Genomic DNA, 14318 nt, shown 5'->3' on the forward strand with positions numbered 1-14318 from the left:
GCGACATAAACAAGCAATGCCGCTCGCACGCGCGCAGACAGCACCAGACGACTCCATCAGGGCAAGGTACAGCACACCATAAGGCAACTTCATGGAGCTACAGGTGAATCGAAGGATTCAGGGTGCTACTGCTCCTTTATGCATGGATGAACTACAGGTTTGACAGTCTGAAGACTAATATAGTCTCATGTTACATCTATTGCACGTGTAGATAATAATAAGTGAGTTATTTTACAAGAAAGAATTACATTGCGAAAAAATATAATCACATGAAACTCTAGCTTTAAGACAAGGCCTATGTACAGATACTCAACTGGAAGACTTGGAAGTACTTATGCCGCAATGAGTTTCTGGATGTCCTTCTGCAAGAAAATTCATAGCAACGATGCTGTGAGCAACATGGAATGGCAGAATAATGCAAGCAGAAAACTGCAGGGAGGTCGGCAGAAAAGGTTTGGGTTCTTTCTTAAGCAAGTGGGCTAAGAAAGCATAACTACAAGGGGACTAGCGAACGTGCAACCCGATGAAATACAAAGTGGGCATTTTTAAATTGAACTGATGGAAAGATTTCAAAGGCAATGAGTGTGTATAGCAAAGCTGTCTTAATGCACTGCAATGTGATAAAAAGAACAGGTTGAAAGCAAAACAGCGACTCAAATCAATGGTAAGATAAATGGAACTAGAACTGATGGGATCTGGCTTTCCACTTTAAATGAGAGCACAAAACACGATTAGAGTCAAAAACTGATCCATTACTGCAACTTGAGAATATTTTATACCAAAGCCAGTACTGTAAGGTTCTTTTGACAAAGCGAGCACCAGACCGTCAGTTAAGCGCCTCCACTCCAGTGAACCTAAAGTTCTTAACCAAACAATCCTAAGGCCAGCAGTGGAGGAAAAATATCACTGTTGGCAAGCTCAGGACTGCTTGCGCATGACTGACTCATGTGTTGTCATGAGCAACTGCCATTGACGAAGTCTTTTCCTGGGCCCATGCACTCTGTCAGCACTGCCAGGTGCTATTATGTGACATACTAGAGCCAACTGGAAGCTCCATATAGAGCCCTCTGTTGTAGGACCAAGGAGTTAACAATTGAAGCCCGATATGACAAGGTTAGTTTCAGGTGGGTGCCCCAAGCACTATAGTTGCCTATCAATCGATTACTTTATGTGCTAAAGGTGTAACTTCCACCGGAAGATTTGCATAAGAGGAAAAAAGAAAGCAGAGGTCAAAACGTTTTAGTAAGAATATTGAAAAATGTCACTCCACAAGATGGTCATTAAGATATCTTTACAAACAAAACATGTTAAATGACACTCTGCAAAATGGTTGCCTAGGTCACCGTCCCTAAACAAGATACACATGAACTATTATTGGGGTCCACAAGTTGTTAGTTTCTTTGTATCTTTCATTTCAAATTTTGTATGTAAAAATCAGCTAAATATATTAATCAAGGAAAAATTGATTTAATTCTTAGTTTTATTGATTCTTACAAATGTTTATTAGATCTTGATACTATGATACATCCTCTTGCTCCCATGTCTTTTAGTATGTTCTAAATGCAACTATCTGCCTTTTTTGGTGCATTCATGTTCATCATGTGGTGATCAGATGGCAAGGGGAAAAGCCTCAACAATATGGTGCTCTCTTGTGACTGAAAGTATGCAGTACAAGCTTGCACTTTCTAAAGTGTTGACACATGACATGTTCACAAATTCACTACTTAATAGCGAAAGAAATGATTGATAGCACTGCATAGGCATATTTAATGAAGTGCACATCAGCCCTTATAGCCATATGGAAAAAGAAAAAAGTTGACTTTGAGTAACACAAGTCTTAAAATCAGCTGAATATAAATAGAGCATTTTGGAGTAAATTACAGATGTAATTCACACACCTCAATCTGGAACGGTGAAGTTGTAGGTGGATATCTCTCCACAACTTTGCCATTCTTGTCCACTAAGAACTTCTCAAAATTCCACTTGACTAGATCGCCCAAAAATCCTCCAGCACTGGACTTCAGAAATTTATAGATGGGGGCTGTATTAGGTCCATTGACATCAACCTGACATTATAGAGAGAAGAGCAAAAGATACATTATCCATTGATCTTTTGTTGTAAAGTCGGCCGGTATTAAGCGAGATTTTTTTCTCGAACTATGCAGGAGAGCTGCGTGTCATTTCATTAAGGTAGAAAAAGAGTACACGAGTCCGGATAGACCCTTCTCGAGTACAAGAGCACCACACACACACACACACACACACACACACACACACACACACACCGGTATTAAGCGAGATAAACTATGAAACATATTACTGAGTAGCCTGCAATCACCATACCTTGTCAAAAATAGGAAATTCAGCTTTAAATCTTGTACATGCAAACTGCTTTATCTGAGAATTCGATCCAGGTTCTTGTGCGCCAAATTGATTGCATGGAAATGCAAGAATCTCAAACCCTACATGTCAAATAAAGTATTAAAAAACAATGTAGGATGTCAAGTCTACTATTGACCCAAGAAGTCAAGGTTCAGTGTTAACATCAACAGTTCCTTTTCATGCATTTATGAGGAGAATGCACATCATAAGTTGACTTTATGAACTAAATGTTGAGTAGGATAGGATCTCTTCACAGTGACAACATTTGGAATGGCTGTGGGCAGATATATTAAGCAAGAACTACTCACTTATGGTAACTCGAGAATTATTGGGAATAGTTATAGAAACCGTAACCTCCTAGACATATGCCCATTCCACAAGAAATCAGGGCAATCAGCAAATCATTGAGATGATCTACTAGAACAAGAGTACTAGACATATGCGATAAATGTAAAGGTCACTAATATAATAACAATTGAAAGGTCACATAAATTGTCAAAAATAAAGAAACATCAAAATATGTTTGAGTTAAACTGCTGTCCTTGATTTTGTGGTTATATAATATAATTAGGATAAAAATACTATTGAAAGGGTACGATGACTTAACGTAATCTGCAGTGGCTCTTTCAATTGGAAAAAAAAGTAGATTTCCTGAACTAATAAATATTCAAGGCAATGTAAAATATAGTACCTTGAGTCTTGTACTTCTCATAGATGTGAGATAGTTCAGTGTAGTTTGCTGTTGTTAACCCACTGAGATTCACAGATAAATGCCAAGTTAATAAATGCAAAAGGGTACTAAATATATTACCATACTATGTGGTTGGAAAGACTTTTAAATGAAATTACCATTGAGAAGCAACGTTAACAATCAGCAAGACCTTATTCTTGAACTTTTTAAGAGGAACATCTTTTCCATCAATGTCCTGAACAAATAACAATGAAGAATTCTTTCAGGTACGAGAGCTCAAAACACGCATGCATATTTGATCTTCTTATGGCACAGTTATTCCTTCATATATCCATATGTAAGACGGCAACAAATTAAAACTTGTGGAAGGAAAGCCCCGGGAAACATAAAATTCACAGATTTCAGGTTTCACCACTAAACAAATGGTACCCCAAACAATTTCTCATAATACACTCTTTATTTTACTTGCTTCCTCTGTTATCCTGCCTGAACATGTACTGCATGTGCAATTTTGATTTTTCTGCAACTAAAAACCCTGCTATTTTCTGCCATCAAAAGCGCATAGCTGGTTAGATGATCCAACAAGTGGAGGACTACAAAAATTTATTGCATCCTAAAAATAATGTTTAAAGCTTAGTTTCTGACGCTGTAACCCTGATACAGTGATACTGATAGCTAACATAGTCATAGTACCCATTTGATTTCGAAAACAAATCTTCAATAGCATTCACATGACGGCTGATTCAGTCAATTTCAAATGTAACCGACAGCACCACAAAACACTTAATACACCAATGAATCTATGGTTGCAACTCCCCCCACCTACCCCAACGCAAACCACCACAATACCAACGAGAAACGAGACAAAAACCGTCCGAAATTCTGATGGATTCCACGTGTGACGCGCCCTTCCATTACCACCGCTCAAACAATTATTACAGGCATGCCGCAAGTCACACGTAACGCATCCACTACAGCATAAGCTATCGCCGTAATTGCGGGGGCCACGGCGAGCGAAAATCTCAACAGAAGAAACCGGGTCTCACCTTGACGGTGTAGTCGTAGATGCTCTTCTCGGTTGCGGCGGTGGCGTAGGCGACGCCGGGCGCCCGCCTGCGCGCCGTCCGCGGCGCCGCAGCGACGGAGGGCCCAGCCCAGCCCGTCGGGTGGTGCGGGAGCCGCACGAAGGAGGCTGCCGCTCCGGCGGCAGAGGGGAGCCGCGACGCCGCGGCGGAGGCGGAGGCGGCGGCGGGGAGGAGGCTAGTGAACGCGGCGGGAGCCATGTGGCGCGCGCGGCGTTGGTGCGGCGCGTGGCGAGCGCTGAGGGAGGGAGATGGGGAGTGGGAACGCTGGAAAGCCTGGAAGTCTGGAACAGGGCCACAGCCCAGAGGGGTGGTGTGGTGGCGAATAAGACTGCGGGGGGTGGAGGGGGTTGGTGCTGCTGGCGGAGGCGGATTGGCTCACGGCGATTCTGGTTAAGGACGGGCTACGCGGCAAACTTTTGCGCATATGCCCTTCACTTATTCCGAATCCCTTCTGGTTGAAAATACATGGGATTTCTGTCCATCAAATTTTAAAACTTTAGCTATCAATATTTGAAAATTTATGTAAATTATCAATATAAGATAAATGTTGTTTTAGTTCAATTATAAAATTATTTCCAAATACTATTCACCTACTTTTCTTGAGATATCATATTTTGTTGGTCGAAACTAATAGAAGAGAAGTCATTATGTGCCAAATACGGCATGAAAGCTATTACCTAGAAATAGGACATTATGTTTGTTATAAGGTAAATGAAAAAAATTGAATCGTGTGACCATAACCAAATCTTCTAAGTGCAACAAGCATCAAGTCGATTTAACAACCTATATTAGGGATCTCTTTGGTGTTAGCAAGTTGCCAAGACACATGGAGGTAGCATTGCCCATACCGACATAATGAAATTTACTTGCTCACAATTGAAGTGGATTTTCTAAAATATGAATCAGTAGGAGCATCTGTATTGAAGATGCTGATCCTAATAATAGATTTGGTTCAAACACATGTAGTCCTCAGTTACATCTCTAAATATGTGGTCCACTCAATTCTATGGAAGATCAAGGATTGAACAGTGAAATCCAACTCTAATGCAATTCTCTTATCTCCAGCACGAGAGGGTTGCAACTATGGCTAGGTTTTTCAACTAATCAATGTACATGTACATTTATAGTTTTGATCAACAAGCTTAGGCAGGGATCCTCCCCTAATTTTTTTTGGCTTAATAAAATAAACATAATACTTATTTTTTTATACAAGTTGTTGGTTTCTAAGACCTTAGGTATTGGCACGCCACTTTCCTTGTGCTGGGGCAGTGGAGGTAGGCATTGGCTAGCTAGCAACTCAGTCACATCTGATAAGTGGTTCCAGTGTGACACAAAACCTCTAGCTCCCAATGCTGCGACTTCTATAACGCCCCAGTCCCAAATGTGCCTCAATCATACTCGCACACCGAGTAAAACACGCACTCGCACCAACCCTGGTTACGCTTTCGTCCTCGCTTCACATAAAAGGGTTAATCCGAGGGTGGAATGCATTTGGCAATTGGATTTATATGTTGGTGAAGTGCACCCTCAACTAGTGGGCGACACTATCCTTATCCTTCCCACACATGACATGCCCCTCGTATGGGTTACTCGTGAGCTCAATTTCATCCTTTAGGCCAAGCCCAACGCTCCAGTTGGCCGGTGGCCTCGCAGAGCCATGTAGGCTCGGATGCCACATGGATGAGAGAGGAAGAGAAATGGTAGCTTCACAGTCTGTCAGAATTACATGCAAAAGTAACAATGGCTTGGACGCAGATAAGACCAAAAAAGTAACTGGGAGAAAGATAGTGGTGGTAGGATATAATGGGAGCGTTGGCTTGCGTTGAGCGTCCGGTAACCCGAGTTCATCTAGATCTATGTGGGATACTGCTTTTTGTTGAGACTACCATGAAGTAGTACCTGCATTGGGCTTGCTCTAATTGGGCTAGGATTTTCACAAGTTGGTACCACAAATGAGATCGTGCTTGCTAACAACTGCACCCTTTTATGTGATGGGTCTCATCTTAGGGAGGAAAGTAAGATAAGGACATAAAGTATAAAAAGAAAGAGTCTAACAACCCATCCAGGTAGGCCCATTGGGGACACATGCTCCTGTTCACACTTTTTTTATTTTTTGCTTTAAAAGGGCTTTGAGTTTGTTCTTTTCAAAAGCTTCAAATTGCTCTATAGTCCTATAATCATAGGGCTCAACTTGATTTTTAGACCAAGTCTATCCCTATTTCTAGCTATGCAAAACCCCCATAAAAAAGGTTGGGGGCATTGGGTTTGGGTTGATAAAAAAATCATTGGGTTATTCGAGATAGCGAACTAATAATGGTTAGACAAAATAATCTAACACACTTTGACACATTGATCTTGATATACTAATTTGAAGTAATTTATTTCCATACTAAGTCATCTCTAATAAACTTAATTTCCCAAAATAGATCTAATTATACCAATCTGCGAGAAGTAGTTTATTGTCGTACTCTGTGATTTTCAACAAATTATAATCAATTTTGACAAACCTTTAAAGTTCGGACGCGAGGTTATAGTTCGAAAGTTCGGCTTTTGACATGGAGCTCAAACGTAGATCTTGTCATATTAATTTGCATGAAGTAATTGAGTGTGGCACCCAGTCATTCCCACCATGAAGGGGGTGGACGGAAATAACCACCTCCGGCCGGTGAAGTGGTGATAGCCTCGTGGACACGTGAAATGTTTGTACGCCGAACGTGGGGTGTTGGTCTTTTTCAACGCGGGACTGGCAAGCTGGAAGCTGGACCAGGCAATTGTCAGAATCTTTATCCGCTTCGTTGCAGCGTACGGCGTCGCTCGTTCACGGCCGTGGACGGCCACGGAGGCAGGTGGTGGTGCCAGTCGGTTCGCGGCGTTTCTGGCTGGTCCATGGGAACGGGATTTTCTCAGTCGCCATCGGATTATCTCCTTTTCCCTCCCCATTTTCTCAGGTCCAGAGAAAATGGCCTGTGGTGTACAGAGGCTGGGCTAGTGGGCTGCATCAATAAGATCCACCGTAAATCTGGACAAATGGGCCAGGCCTAAAAACTTAGGCGAACCCCTCTAAAATGTAAGCCCACATTTCGGGCCTGTTTGAAGGAGCTACGGGCCATCCCGTCCGCGCCTCGCCGCCGCACGACGGCACGGCATGCCTCCTCCCCGCCTCGTCCTGCCCACGCCCGCCGGCGACCCCGGCGGCGCCCTCCGGCGCTCGTACCTCCGTCTCATCTCGCTCTCCTCCACGCCCCGCCACCTCGACCAGCTCCTCGCCGTCTCGCTCGCGTCCGGCCACTACGCGCACGACCCGGCCCCGGCCACCGCGCTGCTCCTCCGCTACGCCTCGCTCCGCGCGCCCCCCGCCCACCTGCTCCGCCTCTTCCGCGCCTTCCCCCGCCCCGACCGGTTCCTCCGCAACGCGCTCCTCCGCTCCCTCCCGTCCCTCCGCCCGCACCTCCTCTTCCCGTGCCCGGACTCCTTCTCCTTCGCCTTCGCCGCCACGTCGCTCTCCTCCTCCTGCTCCTCCCGTGGCAGCGACGCCGCCGCCGCCGCCGCACGCGCGCTTCACGCGCTCTCCGTGGCCGCGGGGTACGCGGCGGACACGTTCGTGGCGTCTGCTTTAGCCAAGCTCTACTTCAAGCTGTCGAGAGGGGTCGACGCCCGCAAGGTGTTTGACGAGGTGCCGGCGCCGGACACGATCTTGTGGAACACGCTACTAGCTGGGCTGTCTGGTTCGGAGGCTCTGGAGGCGTTCGTGCGGATGGTGGAGGCAGGGAGGGTGCGGCCTGACTCGACCACCCTTGCATCTGTCCTAAGGGCGGCCGCGGAGGTGGCAGATATGGCAATGGGGAGGTGTGTCCATGGATATGGGGTGAAGTGTGGGTTGGCAGAGCATGAGCATGTTGTGACCGGGCTGATGTCGCTGTATGCCAAGTGTGGGGATATGGTCTGCGCACGGTTTCTCTTTGATAGGATGGAACACCCGGATTTGGTTGCCTACAATGCTTTGATTTCTGGCTACTCGGTCAACGGCATGGTTGAATCATCGACAGAGCTGTTCAAAGAGTTGGCAGCCTCAGGCTGGAGACCAAATTCAAGCACCTTGGTGGCGGTGATTCCAGTGTACAGTCCATTTGGGCATGAGCTGCTTGCTCGGTGCTTGCATGGGTTTGTTGTCAAGGCCAGGTTGGATGCAGATGCCCTGGTGTCGACAGCACTGACCACTTCGTACTGTAGGTTAAACGATATGGAATCTGCTAGGAGCATGTTTGATGCAATGCCAGAGAAGACCATGGAGTCATGGAATGCAATGATATCTGGGTATGCCCAGAATGGCTTGACGGAGATGGCAGTTGCACTTTTCCAGCAAATGCAGGCACTTAATGTGCAGCCTAATCCCATCACCATTTCGAGCACTTTATCTGCCTGTGCACAGCTTGGAGCTTTGTCTCTGGGAAAGTGGGTTCACAAGATCATTGCCAAGGAGAACCTTGAGCTCAATGTCTATGTCATGACAGCGCTTATTGACATGTATGCAAAATGTGGAAGTATTGCTGAAGCTCGGAGCATCTTTGATAGAATGGATAACAAGAACGTGGTCTCCTGGAATGCAATGATATCTGGATATGGCCTCCATGGCCAAGGTGCTGAAGCTTTGAAGCTCTACAAGACCATGCTCAGTGCACACATTCTTCCGACAAGCTCCACCTTCCTGTCAGTCCTCTATGCGTGCAGCCATGGAGGACTGGTTGACGAAGGGCGGACAGTCTTCCGTGTAATGACTAATGAGTACAGGATCACTCCAGGTATCGAGCATTGCACATGTATGGTGGATCTCCTTGGCCGGGCAGGAAAGTTGAAGGAAGCTTTTGAACTCATTTCTGAATTCCCCAAGAGCGCCATTGGACCTGGCGTGTGGGGAGCGCTGCTTGGTGCTTGTATGGTACATAAGGATAGCGACCTCGCAAAATTGGCATCCCAGAAGTTGTTCGAACTAGATCCAGAGAATGCAGGCTACTATGTGCTCCTCTCTAACCTGTACACGTCCAAGAAGCGTTACTCTGAAGCAGCTCTAGTGAGGCAAGAGGCTAAGAGCAGGAAGCTGGTGAAAACACCAGGGTGTACTCTCATTGAGATAGGCGACAAACCACATGTCTTCATGGCTGGTGATCGTGTGCATCCACAGTCAGAGGTAATCTACTCATACTTGGAGATACTAACTGCCAAGATGATCGAAGCTGGGTATCAACCTGTGACAGAGGCAGCATTGTATGACGTCGAGGAGGAAGAGAAGGAGCACATGGTGAAGGTGCATAGTGAGAAATTGGCCATCGCCTTTGGGCTCCTCAGTACAGAGCCAGGGACAGAGATCAGGATCATTAAGAACCTTAGGGTGTGCCTAGATTGCCATAATGCTACCAAGTTCATATCCAAGGTGACACAGAGGCTGATTGTGGTTAGGGACGCCTCAAGGTTTCACCATTTCAGAGATGGTGTTTGCTCCTGTGGTGATTACTGGTGATTTGTTTGGAGTGAAGGGGTCTCTATCAAATAATTGAGATTTTTTTAAATTCTTTTAAGAACAGGGCGTCAATGTTTTAGCTGGTGGAAGCTGCTGTTCTGATCAATAACTAGCGCAATTGATTTCAGCCTTTCCCAGCAAGGCTGATATTTGCTAACCCAAGGAACAATCTCAATAATTCATACAAAGTTATACTGAATTATTATCAAACATCAGTGCTGCCATGTTGTTAAAAAAAATTAGTGCTGAAACAAGAACGTGTAGTATATTGTAAATTGAATGAATTGCCAACAGGTAAAAGGAGTGCATAGAGTATCCAGAACTGTCAGCAGCCAAAGGCAAACTATAACACTTGTTTTTCTGGTAACAAAATATTATTGCTTCACCATTTTTCTAATGTAAAGTTAATGGGGGTTGGTTTTTATTCCTAAAGTGTTGAAAGGTGTACAATATCTCAGCATTGGTTATGTACTTTATGCTCAATTGCACTCTGGTTCTTCTACTTCTTGACTTCAGCTGATGGATGCCTCTTCTGGGCCAAAATATGCATACTCCGTACTGCCATCAGCCAGAGAATTACATAACTTGGTCAGACAAACGTCAGGTCATGCTGCACAGAGTAGTCTTGAAGCAATATCACCCAATAGCAATATGAAAGTACTATCACCTCATAACAATATGAACAAAAGAAACATTTAAGTACCTTGTCGAGTTGACAAGAGAAATTACTTTCAACAACATTCGTAGCTCATTTGTTCCTACCTAATTACAGTGTGCCTAGCTGCTTGCTTCTAGAACCTAGATGCCATACAATATATAACTAGGGCATTTTTGTTCTCTGCGGGGTCACTAGAGGTTCTTCATGAGCTCAAATGTGCACAGCTTCCTTGCACATAGAACACCAATCTTTTTAGTGTCAATGGCTGTTGCCTTGTGAATTGTGTTTGTCCAGCACCAGATAAACAGAGTCCAGCAGAGTCTAATTCACCACGCCTTCAATATATAAACAATCTTGCCAAGTGAAGACTGAAATGTTATGGCAACTGGAAGCCCTTAAAAAACTGTTACATGTATTGTCTCAGCCTCTCAGGAGTCATGCTAAAAGAATGAACCTCTTATCCCTGAAACTTGAAAAAACATGCCAGTCAGGTTTCCCAGTTATCCGATTAATAAAGTTTCACAAACTGGAGGCCTTGCTTTCGCGCGGGGAGAGAGATAGCGATGGGCGGCTGCTGTCTTGTCACCGTGTTCCTGTATACCGATAAGATGATGAATGGTGATGCAGGACAGTCGAGCTTATCCTTTATTCGTGTGGTGGGCGGGATGAGATGTGAATGCTTGAAGGTGTTATACAGCACGCTCCTTGGTACGGATTGCGAGATCAAGGATTTGGCAGAAATATGTAAAATTGTCCCTCCTAAAAAAATGATTCCAGAATAAATGGGCAATAGTTAGGAGAGGTGCGCCAGCGGCGAGCAGAAGCAAGGTTATTAGATACCGAAGGAAAGCCCGGCCAGAACCACACGTGCAAGTTTCCCTGCATGTGGCTCGTCCGTGATAACTTCTTCGGATTTGCGTGAACTAGCGGACCGATCACTAAGTGGCTTTTTAAGATTCTGATTAATGCGATGATGCTTATTCTGAATTCACGCTGCTTTGCCATGATTTTTCTGTCTATCAATAACTGCATGCATTGCCCGGTAGATGTGAAGAAGTAGGCCATTGTCGCGGCAATAATGAGCCAAACTAGTATTTCCCGTTCGGATCCTAAATGAATTTATGTGTACTTTACAAGATTATCTCTGCCATGAGAAAAAAAAATGTATATGTACAAGTATACGATAAAGTCAAAAAGAAGATGGATAAGAAAAAAAATCACAATGGAATGTTGTGAACTCTCAGTTAAGAATCATGAAATTGCATAAAAGATGGTTGTTTCATCAGAATCAGAAATTGTCTCATCTCACATCAGAATCATTTCTTTTATTATGGTATAACATAATATCTCTTATTTCTAACTATAATAGGTTTTCGCCATTCAAGTTGTTTGGATGCACATACTTTTTGCAATCGGATACCACTAATCCGCCATTATTTATTAATCGATTGTTGGCTCATTCCATCACCTAAAATAGCTATGTTGGCGCATATCTTTCCAGAGATAGTGTCAGTGTGTCACAATTTAGTGTCTTGATCTTTCTCTGCTTCATAGATTGCTTTCACTTTTAACTGACACAACCTAACATATCAGCACATTAGATTATTCTGAACTTTCTGCTGCCACTGCCACATGATGTTAATTATAGGTGTCAACAAGCATAGAAAGATAACAACTAGTGGCATTTCCTGTTCTTAGTTCTGAAAGCATCTTTCAGTCATCCATTTTCAGGACCTACAGAGCTGCACCCAGGTAATTTGACTAGTCCTTTTTCCTGCATCCATCTTCGGATAGCTAGAGATTTTTCCCACATCCCATATGAGGTATACAAGTTTGATATCAGCACATACAAATCTGGTCTTTCAGGATGAAGCACCATCATTCTCTTGATAGCTTCTTCTCCAAACTGTAACCTTGAATGGAGCCCACATCCATGGAGAAAAGCTCCCCAAACACTAACATCTGCTTGCATTGGCATCTTATCTATGAATTCCAGTGCTTGCTCAAGATTTCCTGCACGGGCTAGCACATCAACCATGCAAGCATAATGTTTCATGGAAGGTGTGATTTTGAAATGTTGTGCCATACTATCAAAATACTTCTTCCCTGCAGTAACCATCCCAGTATGGCTGCAAGTAGATAGGATGCTTGTGAATGCTACATCATTTGGATGCACACCATCTTTCAGCATTTCATTGAATAGATCAATAGAACCAGCAGAATCTCCTTGCATTCCATAACCGCCGATCATAGCACACCAAGTAACAGAATTACGGTCATTCATCTCATCGAACACCCTACGAGCTGATGGGAGATCAGCACATTTGCTGTACAGGTTCAATAGGGCAGTGTTGACATAAACATTGGAGAGAAACGCATGTTTAACAGCATAACTATGGAATGATTTACCCATAAGTAGGTCACCCAGACAAACAGAAGCTGACAGAGCATTCACCACAGAGGTGGCATCAGGTGAAGCGCCCTGCAGCCTCATCTGTTTAAATAGCATTAGAGCATCATCGCCCATATTATTCTCAGCATAGCCAGCAATCATCGAATTCCACGTGACAACATCCTTGTTCAAAATTCTTCCAAATATCCTGTTGGCCTCTGACACTGCTTGACACTTTGCATACATGTCAACTAATGCATTCACCACCACATCATAATCAACCACACCTAACCTGACAGCTATCCCATGAATCGACCTTCCCAGAGACAAGTCACGTAACTGAGCAGAAGCTGAAAGAACAGTTGCCATGGTAACTGAATTTGGAACAATGCTTGCAAATTTCTTGTCAAGAAACAACTGTAATGCATCAAGAGGGTTCCCATTCTGTGTGTACCCCACAATCATCGTGGTCCAAAGAACAATGTCAAGATAGCTGAGCTCATCAAACATGCGCCGAGCATCCTCTACCTCCCCGCACTTAACATACATATCCAACAAGGCTGCACTGATGAAAGAGTTATAAATTAAACCATGTTTGATCACTGATCCATGGATCCACCTCCCTTGGTGCAAACTCCTGAGTGCAGCGCAAGCAGCAAGAGCGCTAGCCATCGTGTACTCACTCGGCTGCATACTTTCGCGCCTCATCTCATTGAACAGAAACAGTCCATCTGCAGCAAAACCATTCTGGACGCACCCGCTTAGCATCGAGGTCCAGGACACCACATTCCAGTCAGGAATTCTCTCGAACATTTTGCGGGCGCACTCCAAGTCCCCGGCTTTCGCGTACATGTCAACCAAGCTGTTCATCACGAAGCCGTCCGCGCCGCCGGCCTTGACGGCGTCGCAGTGCAGCCGCCTGCCGTACCCGTACTCAGCGGACCTGACGCAGGCCTTGAGCGCGAGCGACAGCACGAAGTCGTCCTGCGCCTCGGGGCAGGGGCACCGCCGCCGCATATCCTGGTGCAGCGCGACAGCGTCCGCGTGGCGCCCCGCGTCGACGAGGCATCGCAGCATGACCCCGTAGGAGTAAGCGTCCGGGCGGGGGGTCCCGTCGAACACCATCCGCGCGGAGGCGAGGTCGCCCAGCGCTGCGTAGCAGCTGAGCAGCTTGGTGCTTGCGCGGAGGCTGCCAAGGAGGAGGCCCTGGGTGTGGGTGAGGAGGCGGGCGTGGAGGGCGCGCAGGGAGGGGAGGGTGCCGCATGAGGGAAGGAGACGGAGGAGGTCGCCGGGGGAGACCGCGCGCGCCAGGTTGTCGGCGGAGTGCGCGCGCCGGCGGGTGGCGGCGGCGGAGACGAAACGGCGCGTGGGTTGGGTTGCCTTTCTGCGTTTTGGCCCACCTGTTTAGCAGATCATTCAGACGCTAATCTGTTTGGCCCATCTGCGGGGTTCTCTCAGGCCCAGACGCTCAGACGCCCACAGGGAGATTTTTTTATTTTTTTTATTAATATTACAAATAGGCTCCTCTTTGCAAATTTGACAATAACATACCTCTGTTGCCCCCTCCATTGGGCGATTTGTGTAAAAAAATGTTC

General features: G+C 45.3%; 3 protein-coding genes across 3 annotated transcripts; 1 reads left to right on the plus strand and 2 right to left on the minus strand.

The window, feature by feature from the left end:
* Window positions 1-104: 104 nt before the first annotated feature.
* LOC117853171 (probable phospholipid hydroperoxide glutathione peroxidase) lies at window positions 105-4473 on the minus strand. Its single transcript, XM_034735543.2, has 6 exons — window positions 4120-4473; window positions 3232-3308; window positions 3074-3135; window positions 2344-2462; window positions 1899-2066; window positions 105-362 (listed from the first exon to the last, which is right to left on the minus strand). Exons 1-6 carry the CDS (start codon window positions 4354-4356, stop codon window positions 333-335), a joined length of 693 nt encoding a protein of 230 aa, XP_034591434.1. The 5' UTR covers window positions 4357-4473; the 3' UTR covers window positions 105-332.
* Window positions 4474-7279: 2806 nt separating this feature from the next.
* LOC117852980 (pentatricopeptide repeat-containing protein At4g30700) lies at window positions 7280-9872 on the plus strand. Its single transcript, XM_034735310.2, has one exon. It carries the CDS (start codon window positions 7304-7306, stop codon window positions 9671-9673), a length of 2370 nt encoding a protein of 789 aa, XP_034591201.1. The 5' UTR covers window positions 7280-7303; the 3' UTR covers window positions 9674-9872.
* Window positions 9873-11575: 1703 nt separating this feature from the next.
* Window positions 11576-13995, minus strand: LOC117852467 (pentatricopeptide repeat-containing protein At2g03380, mitochondrial). The gene has a single exon (XM_072293036.1). The coding sequence runs from the start codon at window positions 13846-13848 to the stop codon at window positions 12049-12051; it is 1800 nt and encodes a 599-aa protein (XP_072149137.1). The 5' UTR covers window positions 13849-13995; the 3' UTR covers window positions 11576-12048.
* Window positions 13996-14318: the final 323 nt, after the last annotated feature.

The sequence above is a fragment of the Setaria viridis genome, chromosome 4, assembly GCF_005286985.2.
Source record: "Setaria viridis chromosome 4, Setaria_viridis_v4.0, whole genome shotgun sequence".
NCBI classification, from domain to species: domain Eukaryota; kingdom Viridiplantae; phylum Streptophyta; class Magnoliopsida; order Poales; family Poaceae; genus Setaria; species Setaria viridis.

Excerpts from the sequence above, each read along its gene's own strand:
- LOC117852980 (XM_034735310.2), top strand. The coding sequence starts at position 7,304 with ATGCCTCCTCCCCGCCTCGTCCTGCCCACGCCCGCCGGCGACCCCGGC.
- LOC117853171 (XM_034735543.2), bottom strand. The coding sequence starts at position 4,356 with ATGGCTCCCGCCGCGTTCACTAGCCTCCTCCCCGCCGCCGCCTCCGCC. Across the intron at positions 3,136-3,231 it reads GTTAACGTTGCTTCTCAATG|TGGGTTAACAACAGCAAACT; the intron begins GTAATTTCATTT and ends TGTGAATCTCAG. Across the intron at positions 2,067-2,343 it reads AATTTCCTATTTTTGACAAG|GTTGATGTCAATGGACCTAA; the intron begins GTATGGTGATTG and ends CTATAATGTCAG.
- LOC117852467 (XM_072293036.1), bottom strand. The coding sequence starts at position 13,848 with ATGGTGTTCGACGGGACCCCCCGCCCGGACGCTTACTCCTACGGGGTC.